Below are 14,933 nucleotides of genomic sequence, written 5' to 3' on the forward strand. Positions count from 1 at the left end.
ATCATATAATTTGTAGTGTTTGATGGGAAATGCGTTAAGAGAACTTTCATGATAGATTTTTTCATCAATATCTCTAATTTTTTCTTGTATGCTGAAATGTTACTTACATTACGGAGCCTTTAAAGTTTGTGTTAAAAATTGAAACAATGAGTTAATATTTGTTCTCCTGCTGTACCCCAATGTTGGATCTACAATTTTAAATTTTATTCCACTGGTTTTTGTTAAACATCGTTTAAGGGTTTTAGTATGTTTGCTTGTTCACCTAGTAATATTTTAGGGCTGAGGTTACTAGGAAAATTAATAAAATCAGTGGTGATTTTTTTTCTGGTTAGGATATTTTCTTTTTGGCTATTTTGAGCTATCAAAGTTTGTTTTTGAGGTAGATCCAAGTTTTCAAAAATTCTTGTATTTACACGGAGGCAGAGAACTCGCACTAATAACTGTTTTTCGGATGTTTATAATTGTACAGGTTGGCACATAGGAAGGTAGACCCTTGTATTGATCAAGTATGATATTCTATTTTATAGGTTTATATGTTTTAGCTCTTCAGAGATTAGGATAAAAACATTTGATAAATAAACTCATCTTCCTCACGGATAATAGTAAGAAATTTTTTAAAAAAGCGAGTGTACCAGTACGGAACAGTATACATACTTTTCGGCGATGCTGTATAAAATTTTGCCCGGATGAGGTATCGCTAGTTATATACACTTCTCCAAAATTTATTTGTAAGATGGATTTTTTTCCTCAATTAAAATTGCAGGTTTGGGAACAGTTGCAGTAGACGTAATAGTTGGGAAATCAAAGGAAAAAACAGCGAGAGTATGAACACACATTACACTTTGCTGCATGAAATAATCTCTGTTTTTTAACTTGCAGTAATGAAACATTTAGAACATCATACTATTTGACAAATGCAGAAAACTTTATTGTAAGTTAAGCACACGCATTTCGACAACAATACTAAAGGAAAAGGTAGTGGTCGGTTTAAGAAATTCGTTCTCTACTACTACTACTACTACTGCTACTAATACTATCAATAATAGTAATAATAATGATATTTGATCATTTTGAACACGAGGACCCTTTTGAGCTGTGATGCTTTGTAAGATGAGTTTAACATACCCCTGAACCACATGAGCTCCCGCCGGTAATGGAACCACGTCTCCTAGGCCAAAGATGCGTATAATAAAAGTAGACCTGAAACCAAATGAGCTTAGGACGATAATTAAACCCGGGGTTCGCACACTAAGGATGAGTAAAATAAAATAATAATACTGAATTTTGAATTTAGCGCTCCTTGCAATACCAGTTTGTATAAAAAAAAACTTAGATTATGTTGGCGCCAAACAACACGAATTTCCGGCGTGTGTCAACACAGTTATCCTAATAAAAGGTGCGATTAATAATTATGATATGTTTTAATTTAGGTGCCCCTCTGAGAAGCAAGAATTAATAAAAAGGCCCCGCCCTGCCCCGTAGAAACCAAGCCAAAATACTTCCCTCCGGGAAACTAACTTGGGTTTCGTACACCAAAGAATCATTATAAAAATAAAGTAATACATTTTATTTGATGTGATGCTATATGACAGGTAATGTAGGCGCCCAATAACTTGGGCGCACGCCGAGAATGGAAACCAAGTAATCCACATTGTAGTTGCGAATAATAATAATAATAATAATAATAATAATAATAATAATAATAATAATAATAATAATAATAATAATAATAATAATAGAAATAATAATAATAATATTAATAATAATAATAATAATAATAATAATAATAATAATAATAATAATAATAATAATAATAATAATAATAATAATAATAATAATAAAATAATATGAATTGAGTCCTTTGAATGATGAAGGAGGCACTACATCTGATAGTCTGTGCTCAGCATTAGGTCTCTTGGATATATTTGCATTTTTACCCTGTCGCGTACCCACATTGGATTATATATAGGAATAGGTGTATTTAGTGTGTCCACTGAATTTTTTGGTTAAATTAGAATGTTTCCCAACACCTTCGTGTAATACATATATTATGTAAATGCTGCAATAATGACAAAATATTTTAAAAATTAATGAATAGGGTGAACGAGATTAGAAAGTATAGCATCAACACAAATAACAGACAATTTAACACACATGACTAGCGCAACAACTAGAGAAAAATACTTGTTTTCGTTGATGGAGAACGAACTCAACTATCTTGGTTTTCCTCAAAAGGATTTTTTTTTTTAAAGAAGGAAAGAAATTTGCTGAATTAATGGTAAGTTATTGTTTGGACCAGAGATTTCGTTATTAGAATTATACAGGAGATTAAAGCAAAATTTCAAACAGCAAAGTGTGACCAGTGTTATTTCTTTTTTATTTTATGAATCATCCTATTCTCACTCAGAATGCGTTGTTGCCAAACAATTTTTAGCGACAGGAAATTTTATTCACTCATATTTGACTTGTAGAAGTGTACAAATATAGATTGATCACCCAAATGCAAGAGTATCCAATTATTCACTCACCGTTGTCAGGTGAATGGAATAGTGTTTTTTCGAATTGACACCAGATGGCATAACGTCATGGTTGACATATATTGATGTGAAGCTTATTCAAGACTACTATTGGTCAGTATTTTGCGTAGTTAACATCTAATTAACCTTGTGTCTAAATCATAGACCATTAATTTAGTACGCCTATGTAATGATTTTTTTTTTTTTGATTATTCAAACGACTGTCATACGTAATTGATAGACTTCAAAGATGGGAAATTGATTAAACTCGTTAGTGATATCCCGTATATTGCTTAACTGTAGATATTAAATTATATAGGTTACGCTCAGAAGTGTCCAAAAGCTTTTCACATATTTTGCTACTCTCTTTCTTATTTTTTAATATTCTACGTATTACAAATTCGTAATGATCTAATTAAATTTATCAGTAATTTATATTTAGGGTACTATTATCTTCTTGACTTAATTGTATAGATTCTTCCACTAATTTTTTGATGCTGGTTCTATTGTTTGTTTCTTAACAAGTTCATAGTTTGCCATCAATATAATTGTTTGAATATTATAAAATAATGTCTCAATTATTCTAATATTCTTCGATTTTTTCCTTCTGAATAAATCCTGTCGACGAACAACTTAGTCGTTTGCCACATTAATACTCTCTCAATCTTGGAAGGACAGTAATTTTTGGAAGTTCCATTCCATAAAAATATTTGGAATGGTTACAAGGTACACAATTTCTTTGTTTCTTATATATTGGTCAATCCATGACATTGTGCAAATACGTTATCTCATTTTAATGATTGTATAATAAACTGCGCACACCTTAAAAATGTTTGGAAAACCTAGGAAAACAGCTTCATATGTAGTCATTCTGTCACGGTTTCAATAATATTTTTTTATTTGATGTTCAATTTTGTAATAATTATTAATATATGTCAAATAATTTTTGTTATATTGATATTTTCTTCTTTTAATCGGTTTCAATTATTCATTTCATTTTAATATTCATGTAGATTTTGCTGTTTCAGACATTATGAGTTTAATAACACTTTTTTAAAATGATAATTCCATGGATTGTACCCATGGAAGCGGATACAATAATCCGTATGATCTCTTTTTCTAATATATTTTAATTCTATTTTATAATAGTCAGGCCTACCTATCACCTAGAATGCACATAGTATGCTTGTATCCCTAATACTAAGCTGTATACAGAATTTGTAAACATGTAGTGAAGCACACTTCACATAAAAATTACAAAATACCTATTAATCCCATATTGGTATCCTCTATATTCATTACGAACCTGCGATAGACATAGATGGTAAGACCAGTTAAGAAAATAATGCCAATTCCAAATTGATTTCATAGGTTTGAAAGAGTGAAGAAAATTGTCTATTCTAAATTGAAATTAGAGCATTGTCTGTTGGAGAGAGACAAGCTTGCGTGAGAATGGTAGTGATGGGCTGGTGCTTGCACTGCATGTTTTCACATATTAGGTTGTTGTGCACTAATACCGTGATTGCCGCACTGACATTTTCTTTTCCTGCTGTTTTATTTCAGACGTTCTTCCAGCCTCCCTTGATTTAAAAGGCACAGATTCTGCACCTTATTCGTATCACCCAGATAAGGGGAATTTTCGCCAAATTTCGTTACCTCCAGCCAGCTTGTATCCTAATTCTGTCTTTCCCACTATGCGACCGCGTCCCTCGCACACGCCTCTACCACCTAATGCTACGCACACTGACCGGCAACTGTCTGTAGAAGAAACATTAATTACCCCTATAGTAAAAAGTGGTCAAGACGGAAAACTGACATCTTCCCATTCGGGGTCAATTTCAGTTCAGGTGATTTCCTCGGAAAACTCGTCGTTTGATGGCATTGAGTCACAGTTAGAGAACCCTCTAGTTGACAGAGGCTCCAATCAAAAGGATTTTAGTGTTTTAAGATATGACGTACTTGGAGTCACAGATGGTATGAATGCTTCAATTGTAATTGATGAAGAAGGAGATCTAAGAAGACCTAGTTTCCCATACTCACCGGCTGTGAATGCTCAGGGTCCACCAAGTATGTATTACTATTCATTCAAGGTTTCTATGTCCACTAAATCCTATATTAAAGTTCTTGTGATTATTGTATATATTTCTGAATTAACCCAACGATAACAGAGGCGTTGGTTTAACTGCTACGATATTTCCGGTGCAGTGTTTTTTTACTTTTTTTGGGCAAGAAGTAACAATTTTCTATAGTGTTTTAAATAGATTGAGTATTAATTCTAATTTTTAGTCAAGTATTACTGGTTCTAACAGATTTATAGGAGTAAAATTGGATCGTGTCGTAGTGATTTAGTGGACAGCATAGAAGCCGATATGGTGTTTTTAAAGATATTTATATTGACTTCAATATTCATGTTATTATTAACTGTTACTACGTATTATATGTGTCTTTTTAATAATTCAGGGCTGAGAGCAATATAGAAATGGAAATAGTGAAAACATTCAAAGCAGTATCGTTAAGCTCCATCATAACAATTGTAACTGCATAAATTATATCATTTTGAACAGAAGTAATGAACGTTTTCTAATTATAAGATAAAATCGTTATGTCGATGTAATATTACAGTTGCTTGTGTTGTAAATGCATGCTTCTTCCCGCTTCCTTAAGATAAAAAATCTTTTGTGTTAGGTTAGTAACCTTTCGAACTAGCAGCACAGTTTACTATTACGCTAACTGGCACTGCTTTATTGTACCCAATCCCTTCTAACCCATTTTCCAATTATACAATGAGTTACAAGTTCATAATATAATACAATTATAAGCAAAAACTGTAGGGGATCGCTTGTTTACTTTTGATCAAGGATTATATCCAACACTAAAGATTATTAGTATTAGGTATTTAGGTACGGTTGATACTTTTAAATTTAATGAAACTTTATAACTGAAAGTAAAAAGATCAAATGTTTATCTTACTTTCGAAGGAAATTTATGATAGTATCATAACTACTTCCAAAGTAACATATCTTATTTCAGAAGCCAGCAAGTTTCGCAAATAAAATAACATCTATATGGTATATTGTAGTATATGTTTTTGAAAGACGACGTGATTTTCAATTTCTAGATTAGAGCAATAATAATTTTAATAAATGCTAGCATTTAAAGAAACACACTAAGGGAGTAAAAGAGTATCAAAACTTACAAATTGTAATATCTAGTAATTTGAGGAGTGGTTCGATTGCTAACTTCAAGAAACAACATAGAATCAAACCCATTTCACAAAACTATGAGTTGTGTTCAACTACCTCAAGGATAGAGTTTCAATGTAAGTATAATTGGTATTATGAAAACACCTCACAATTATTGACCTGATAGGTTAAAGAACTTTTATTTCAACGAAAAGGCGCTACTATAGCTATTAAATGCAACATGAATGGTGGTAGTCAAGGAGTAAGTACGAATTAGCATTATAGACACTTCTTAACAATTAAATGTTTTTGTGGAATTTCGAAATTTGAAGTTTGCAGGGAGCATATTCGCAGCAAGCATATTGGGTATGGTTAAAGAATCCAATGGTCAATTTTATACTTTTGTTTACTACGATATACTTTTGTCCACCAAAAATTTATTACGGTATTCACTATTCAGGATTGTTGACTGAATTCGACTTATATAATTTAATGATATATAATGTTATCTGGTGCTCAGATCAAGTAGAAAAGTATGTACTAATCAGTTTTTGATACAATAATGTAATTTGCAATTTGTGATGAAATAATCCCATGTTTTAAAACTCGGATCTGTAGGATTATCGTATGCAAAAATATTTTGATTTTCTAATAGTATTTAATCAAATGTAACTATAATAATATTGCTTTTTTGTTTTGAGTTTGTACTTCGATTAGGGAAAAAAATAATCCACCAAAATACGAAAAGAACAGGATATTTTATAATTATTTCACACAAATATTTCGGCAAATAGTGTTTTATATTGTATTTAACAAAGCTAGAAAAATTCTTAGTGGCCAATCCTGATTGCATATTAATAAGCGATTCGAAAAGCTTTCTCAATATGAACTCTAATATTTTCAATTATTTATTTGATTATTTATGAGCACCATACCTTAGGAATACAATTGCTATGCTCTAGAAAACCTAGTTGCTTTGATAACACTCGTAGCGAGCTTAGTTACTTTGCATGTAAGTCTCTTGTCTGATACCCAGTATTTGGTAGAGAATAAAAATGCGTCTGTCTAGCGGCACTTCTATAACTTCAACCATAAAGTAATGAATATTTACATTAAAAAATTTTGATAGGTTTGTTACATAAGGTAAACTACGCCCACTTTACTTGTTTACCACCGTTGGTAAGTATATTTTAGCATATAATAGTATATTAAGCTTTGAATTTCCATAGTGTACATTCCTAAAAACATCCATATAACTCATATCCCATTTTTCAATTTACCAAAACTTGAAAAAACTTATTGCATCCAAAGTAATCGAGTTTTATCAAATTTTTAAATCCTTAGGGTGACGAACAATAATGTAGAAAATTAATAATTAAGCATTCTTAACAAGGATTTTTGGTTACAGTAACTTTAAGAGGACATTGTGGTGAAATTGGAAATACTTTGCTGAAGGCATTTAACACCTTTGAACAGAATGTCATTGTTATTCAAGTTAGTTTGGCACTTTTTATTAGGTGAAATTTCATGAGATTCCAAAAGTTTCTCTTCTTATCCAGTGCTCTTTCTCTAGTACCTTCCTCGTTACCAAGTTCACGTTGATTTACACTTATTGACATGATGTATCATTTATTATATTGTGAATTAATTTAAAAATTCTAAAGCTTAGAATATGTGTACAGCATATCATAATCATCGAGCATTAAACCAAATCTATTTTTTCAGATTTTCAGGACAAACTTAAAGACCCGTGACGAGTAATACACAGTAAGATTTTCTTACATCACACACACTGATCACTTTACGTACTTTTATATTCACATTCTTTTTTTCATATAATTTTATCTCATTCATTCCTTTCATTACAATATCACGATCCAGAATAGCATACGGTATAAGCTACGAGAATCCTGTTTGAAGTTTCAGAGGCAGAAGGTTTGTTCATTCACTGATTTCTACTACTTCTATAGCTTAAAAAGATTGTTCACATGTTCTGAATCAGGCCCTTATTGGGAAAAGTTTATCTTGATTTATGCTATCGTATTTTTTAAATTTTCATATGATCTTTGCCTCATGTTGTAATTATCGCAAAGTTATCTATCATAGCTCGTTCGATTTGTAATAGTATAGTCGCACATTATTCACTTGTACACTAGAGTTGTAGTCGCCGAAATCCCTTTTGGGTTCTACGTCAGGAAGAAAAAATGTGACCATCTGTTATGTGATAAATATACTCTGAAAGTTTGTCTTGATTGGTTAACTAGCAGTTGAGAAATAAATTTTAGTTCTTGATTTTAAAGGCTCTAAGAATCCTTGGATTGAATGCAGGTATTGTTGCATCCTAAGAAAACCTTCAGCTCAGACTGTAACCGCCGCACAGATACAAATCAATTTTTAATTATATAGGAAATCATGTGAATTCCCAGTAGTGCTTATGAGAAGGAATAAAGAAATGTAAAAGAAACGCTTAAAAGTTTTCATTTTTCTCTTTAACATTAAGTACAAGAGGGTTTGCGTGGGCATAGTGTTGAAGTCTTGTCTATGACTAAAAGTCGAGGCTAACTTCGAAACGGAGAATAAAACGAAGATTAATGATTTAAAAGACTGATATGGAATTTTCTTCTCTATAAAATACTGATTGTTACATTAAATCTGTTGAACAGAATTTAGTGACGGATTACTTCAAAATTTACAATTGACTTAATACGGTTTATATATCGAAGTGCTTGCCTTTAATTACAATGGAGAATCATCAAGTATCATCAAGTATCAAACTAGAAGTCAACAAATACCATTACTTTGATTCTGATTTCTTAAAAAAGAAGGGCTTACAAATATTGTTAAAATTCCTAAGCAGAACTCTATTTATGTAGAACCTATGATACTTTGACTTTCTCACTTCAGGAACTCTAAAAAATAGTTGGCAAAAAATATCAAGGATTTGGGTTTCTTACAGTGATCTAATTACAAAAATGAAGTAAAGCAGTCTTGCAGAAATTTGGATCACATATGGTTACTTTCAAAATGTCTGTCAAATAGTTTCAACTTACCTTCACGAGATTTCGCTCTGGTATATCAATTTTCCTCAAGAAACGTTTTTTAAGCAAACTATGTGAACTTACATCTTATAGGACCATTATGGGATAAACGCAAATACTCCCTGCAACTCTATGCATAATAAGAGTATTCAGACAAAATACGAACTTCTCATACATTAGAAATAAAATATAATTTTCAGACAGTTTGTGGATATGGTAAAACCAATGAAAGTGCTCTTCACGAGTTTTCGTAGGCTTTAGCACATCAACACCAGCATAATATTAGAAAATTGCTCGAGCGAGACCCTCCCATCTCTAACCTTCTCTAAACAATTATTAAAATTATTACTGGAAAAAATAGATTAAGTAATAGTTGACTAAATCTGTTTGCAGATATTAGCTAGAAAATGTTCAAAACATCATTCAGATCCCATTCCTAGAAAATTTTAAGTGAAAAATAAGACGTATGTGTAACGGCGTTGGCGCTACAAGAATCAAATATTAGTGTTCAATTCATAGAGAGAAGTTTTCGGGAACTTTAAATAGCGTCTAAAATACGAGCATACACTACGTTGTATTATCCAACAGAGATAGGTTTTTAAAGACTCGTGAATCAAGTTGATACATGTTTGTAAAAATGAGAATGATATAGATATTTACAAACACAGCAAACGACAATAGCAATTTTGATTGACTCTTTGTTGTACGCGAAAACAGTCTAAGTCAAACGGATTTTGTGTAAGACGTTTGGGTATTACTTTCGCAAGTTCTGAAGTTTTTTTTAAACACTTCGGTTCCTTGAGCACGGGATCGTTTGATTTCTATGAAGGGAAAACTTCATAAAGGGAGCGGCTGAGGATCAAAAAATGTTGGTCTTATTGATGTAATTGCTTGTTATCAAAAATACCCTTTATTTGTCAACATGGATAATTCGGCCTTTTAACCAAAAACAAAGAAAGTTTACAAGAACTCTTCATGCAGTACACTGTCGATGAAACGAATTGCGATAATGTTTTTATTTGGAGCTCAGAAAAACCGAAAACTATAATTTAACGGAAATATCCATTAATTATAATGTGAATGTGACAAATCTGAATTTAGAATCATGAAACACTTCAAATATGTTTTCGAAATTAAATCCAGTGTTATGATTGCTTCAGTTGAACGTCAGAATTTCCAGAGTATACCATATCAAAAATGTGGCTTAAAAGAATTGACAATTGTCCAAGATACCTGACCATCTATGAAGTACATACGACTTCAGAAATGACGGTGAAAATTAACGACTCCCTTTCTCATGTTCTTAATACTAAGATTGGACCAAACTCATGGCACTTAAAGCAGCAGTGGCAGGGAACATTGTTAAGCATTTTGGAGTTCGTACCCTGAGTGAAGCAATGGTACAAAATAAACTTTTCTTCGTAAATTTGAAGCAGTAATAGCCTTAGGAAGTAGTAATATGGTATAATTTGAACATAACTACAAAGCAAAAGAGGTACATTTTTCTCATCCATGTCCACCAACAACAACGATAGTCTTTCATATACAATGTGCATATCTGGAAGAAAGACGAAAACTAACAATTCAATCCATTTTAGCATCGTTTCTAAAGCTGGCGGTCCGGATCACTAGGGTCCCTAGAGAAACTAAAGCAGATCGCTAAAATATGGGGATGGTAAATGTACTGGCGAAATTTTGCTTTCATGCGTTCGCTTTTAGAGCTCTTACTGTTACCACTATACACAAGAAATGTTTTAAAGGATATTGTGGAATAATGACAATGAGAGTAAAATATCACCCATGCTTATCAAAAGTCAGAAATTTAAGGATATCACTGGAATCTGAATGTTAAGATGCAGGCGTTAAATGAAAGAAATGAGGTTCAGAAACCATGCACTAGAGTATTGTATGAATGAAGAACCAGATTATTTCTTATATAACGACTGAATATTTAACACTTCCTGAATTTGTCTCTTCTTCTACTTGTTATCACTTCGCAGATAAGTCAAACTATGATGTATATTTCATACAAGTGAAAAAAAATATAACACACAATAGAATAATATAAATACCTCTGCCTTGTACTAGTAAAGGAATAGTTTATATAATTTCACACCTTTTCACCAACATATGATTGACTTCAAATCTTTGAGTGTTTCTGTTTCATTTCTTGCTAGTACACAAAAATGCCAAAGATTATGTTATCAAAGACGGAAAAAATTTAGTCCCTAGATGGTTAAATTATGACGTTACCTATTTACAGAGTTAAGAGCACAAAAGTTAAATACACAGTTGACCCTGAAAACAGAAAGATTATGCATCTCGAAAATGAGTCAGGAAGCTTTTGTTTCAATGGTACGGACTGCTGGCTCTATGAACTGGCGACAGTGAATTCTGAAGCCAGTGAATAGATGATTACATGAAGGTGGTGATTGTGTATGAAATGTAAGAATTCTCGTAAAATCTAGTCTGTGTTCTATAAGAGTTTTTATCAATGAAATTATAAGTTGGTTTATGTAATTAATTGATCTTGTAATTCTATATGTATAACCACATTGTGAGGCAAAATATCCGTCCCATCTTACATTCACTAAACAAAAATTACACTCGTCCAGACGATTGAGGAGGGCCCTCCATACCATAGAAACAGTTTGATGTGTACACTTTACTGTCTAACCAGGTTGTAGAACAAGAATATTGCTAATTTTAGGTGACAAATCTTTGTCCTGATAACCCACTACACAACCAAAGTAATTATTTAATGTTTTATAGACGAAAGGTGACAATGGTCTCTATTGAGCTTTAACAGTCAATTCAACACAGATAAAACTAAAACTCTGGCTTGTAATGACACGTACCAGATATGCTTGAAATTAAGAAACAGAACACACTCCACCAATTCTGATTGTTCATATTAAGAATACTTAAATATGTAACATCTCACAAGTAAACCTTACGTTTGGGTGAATCGAGTTGCTGACTGAGACACATATGAGAAAGTAGTACTAAATGTGGTCAGTATTTCAGTGAAGTTGTAGGTGCGAAGCTCCAGCGGTTTAGGAGATACAGCTACCAGAACATCACATGGAAGTACAGGAATAGTCTTCATACAGTTGGAGGTAAAAGCCCTGTAAGACCTCTTGTAACGACAAAAGGTGAATAACAAATATATGGGTACATATTAGGACTAGGGGGAAGTCATATAGTAAGGGTACACCTCACGGCGGCCATCTTGAAATCCGCCATTTTAAATTATGGTTAAGTTTTTAAAATAGGAATAGGGTCATGTGACACATGATTTAAGGCGCAAATTTAATCAGAAGAACAATGGTGACGTTAATTTTGATTTATGTCCAATTGGTAAAAAGTTACAGGGAAATTAAATATTGTTGCAGCATATGTATTAGTCCTTTACCCCACCTTGTAAATTTTGTGTTAATGATAATAATTAAATAAAAAGCAGGTGGATAAATATTAGGTCTATGGTAAGAGTTGCCTTGATGGCGGCCATGTTCAAATCCGCCATTTTGAATTAGACAAAAGTTTTAAAAGAAATGCATAACAGTGACACCTTATTAATGGAAAATTTTACCATAAATCCAACGGTATAACCATTTTTGCTTTATCATTAACACAAAATTAAATGGGAATAGAGTAATGCAATAGATGACATCGGGCTAGACATCAGAAATACAATGATGGTGTTACAATGTTAGTTGCTTGATGCCTTTGTCAGGTGTGCTCACTGTGAGCAGAGCATTTGTGCAAGTCATGCACTCTTTTCTGAACTACATATTGATTGTACTAATTGAGGACTTTTCTGGAAGAAAGACCCAATTTCAATTATGACTCAATTCCACTTTGGTCATTATTCCTTAAATTAGCAACTTGTTTATGCGATAACAAATGCTGGTTAATGATAAAGCAAAAATGGTTATACCGTTGGATTTATGGTAAAATTTGCTATTAATAAGGTGTCAATGTTATGCGTTTTGTTTAAAACTTTTGTCTGATTCAAAATGGCGGATTTGAATATGGCCGCCATCATGGCAACTCTTACCATAGACCTAATATTTATCCACCTGCTTTTTATTTAATTATTATCATTAATACAAAATTTACAAGGTGGGGTAAAGGACTAATACATATGCTGCAACAATATTTAATTTCCCTGTAACTTTTTACCAATTGTGCGTAAATCAAAATTAACATCACCATCGTTCTTCTGATTAAATTTGCGCCTTAAATCATGTATCACATGACCCTATTCCTATTTTAAAAACTTAACCTTAATTCAAAATGGCGGATTTCAAGATGGCCGCCGTCAGGTATACCCTTACTATATGACTTCCCCCTAGCCCTAATATGTACCCATATATTTGTTATTCACCTTTTGTCGTTACAAGAGGTCTTACAGGGCTTTTACCTCCAACTGTATGAAGACTATTCTGTACTTCCATGTGATGTTCTGGTAGCTGTATCTCCTAAACCGCTGGAGCTTCGCACCTACAACTTCTCTGAAATACTGACCACATTTAGTACTACTTTCTCATATATGTCTCAGTCAGCAACTCGATTCACCCAAACGTAAGGTTTACTTGTCAGTTATAGAACTGACTGAAATCAGCAAGAAATACTGAAATCACTCATATTTATATTCTCTTTTCACTAGTTTACAAAACTGGAATACGTATGTTTTCCTACGAAATGCATTTTTTTTTAGAGCAATGCAAACTTTCTTCACTTAAGATACGAAACGGAATAAAATCAACTTTAATATGCAGCGCCATCTATTGACAATATTTGAGTCCCCATAAAAACTGGTCTAAATATAAGTATCCTTAAACGAACTCCCCATGCAAATTGGTGGTGATGGAGCAATGTATCTCATCCTTGAAAACGTTAAAAAGTACTATTTTTATCAGAGGTAGGAAATCCGTGCTGAAGAGTAAATTGTGAGGTTTATTAGAAGAAATTGTGGTTAAGTCATTAATTTTTGCATGGTCAAAACTAGGAACGCGGAATGAGAAATGGCTTGAAACTGTTTGAAGTGAATAAAGCCATACAAAGTACTGCATACCTTTTTTTACAGCGGAGAAAGTGGAACTAGAACAGGCTTAAAAACAACCTAAAGTGCTTACAAAGTACAATATGACACGTTTCAGTATGGCATAAAAGAGGAACGCACAGTGGAGATTCCGGAAGCAAATAAAAGATTCAAAGCTTAGACCTATATATTGTTTTCATCGTGAGTATTGAGGAATGCAGAGTTTAAACAACCCCCAAATTCTATACATTGAGCAAAGCACGGAGACAATTAGTTTGCAATTCCTGTAGTGAATCAAGGAAACAAAGTAGTAAATATGTGTTTTCCCCCAACATGACCCTTTGAGCAGGGCCATAACGAACAACGCATTTTTTTCGATTTTCTATACGCTTTTAAAACAGGTAGAGAAAATAAAATCAGGGAAGAAATTGCAATAACCGTCGACGCGTTTGGCAAATCTCGAATAACACGAACCGTGTTACCTATATGTAATTTCAGAAATGCTCTAAATTTTTTAACTATCTTTACACATCTGATTGTTTTTAACCTGTTCGTATGGAAATATTTAAGAAAAATATGATTTCTTGTAAATATTGGTGAATGTTTTGTATAATACTTGAATTCATTACTACACTATAAACTGTATTGCGCCTACTTTAGAATGCACTATCTTGTGTGTTTTGGGCATAGGAAAATTACATGATAGTAGAAAAAAATTAGAAACAATTCATAGAATGGAAATATTTCATTTATATTATCGGTGATAAGCTTTACAAGTAGTATGTTATGCTAATAAAAAGACAACTCTGTCACATATATATGCACGTATCTGTACAGGGTGTCCGAGAAGTCCTTCCCTGATTACAGAAATTGATAACTCAGGCTAGAATCAGATAGAAATATGAAACTGGTGTCGAATTGTTTACAAACTATAAAAGATTTTGTCTGTGTTAGGTTTGTTCTGTTTTACCAAGTCTCATTTTTTTTGTTTTAGGTTTGTAGTACGTAAGTAAGAAGCCCAAGAAGCCATGGCCTTTTCCGACGAAGCGACATTCTTTGTCAGTGGAGTAGTGAATCGTCATAATGTTCGCATTGAATCCCCATAATGTACGCATTGGGGTTTCACAACCCCCCAGGGAGGTCAGGGAGT

The 14,933-nt window shown here is 32.7% G+C and overlaps 1 protein-coding gene across 3 annotated transcripts in view; it reads left to right on the forward strand.

The window, feature by feature from the left end:
* Window positions 1–14,933, forward strand: part of Gfrl (Glial cell line-derived neurotrophic family receptor-like) — a 621,902-nt gene that overhangs the window by 199,020 nt on the left and 407,949 nt on the right. Inside the window, exon 6 of one of the 3 annotated variants that reach the window (XM_081762635.1) lies at window positions 4,080–4,583. The exons of 1 other annotated variant lie outside the window; for it this stretch is intronic. In XM_081762635.1, coding sequence (XP_081618761.1) covers window positions 4,080–4,583 — 504 coding nt within the window. The remainder of the gene's footprint in view (window positions 1–4,079; window positions 4,584–14,933) is intronic. One more of the 3 variants, XM_081762636.1, reaches the window with a different exon arrangement.

This window comes from Thermobia domestica, chromosome 6, assembly GCF_964235325.1.
Source record: "Thermobia domestica chromosome 6, izTheDome1.hap1.1, whole genome shotgun sequence".
Lineage (NCBI taxonomy): Eukaryota > Metazoa > Arthropoda > Insecta > Zygentoma > Lepismatidae > Thermobia > Thermobia domestica.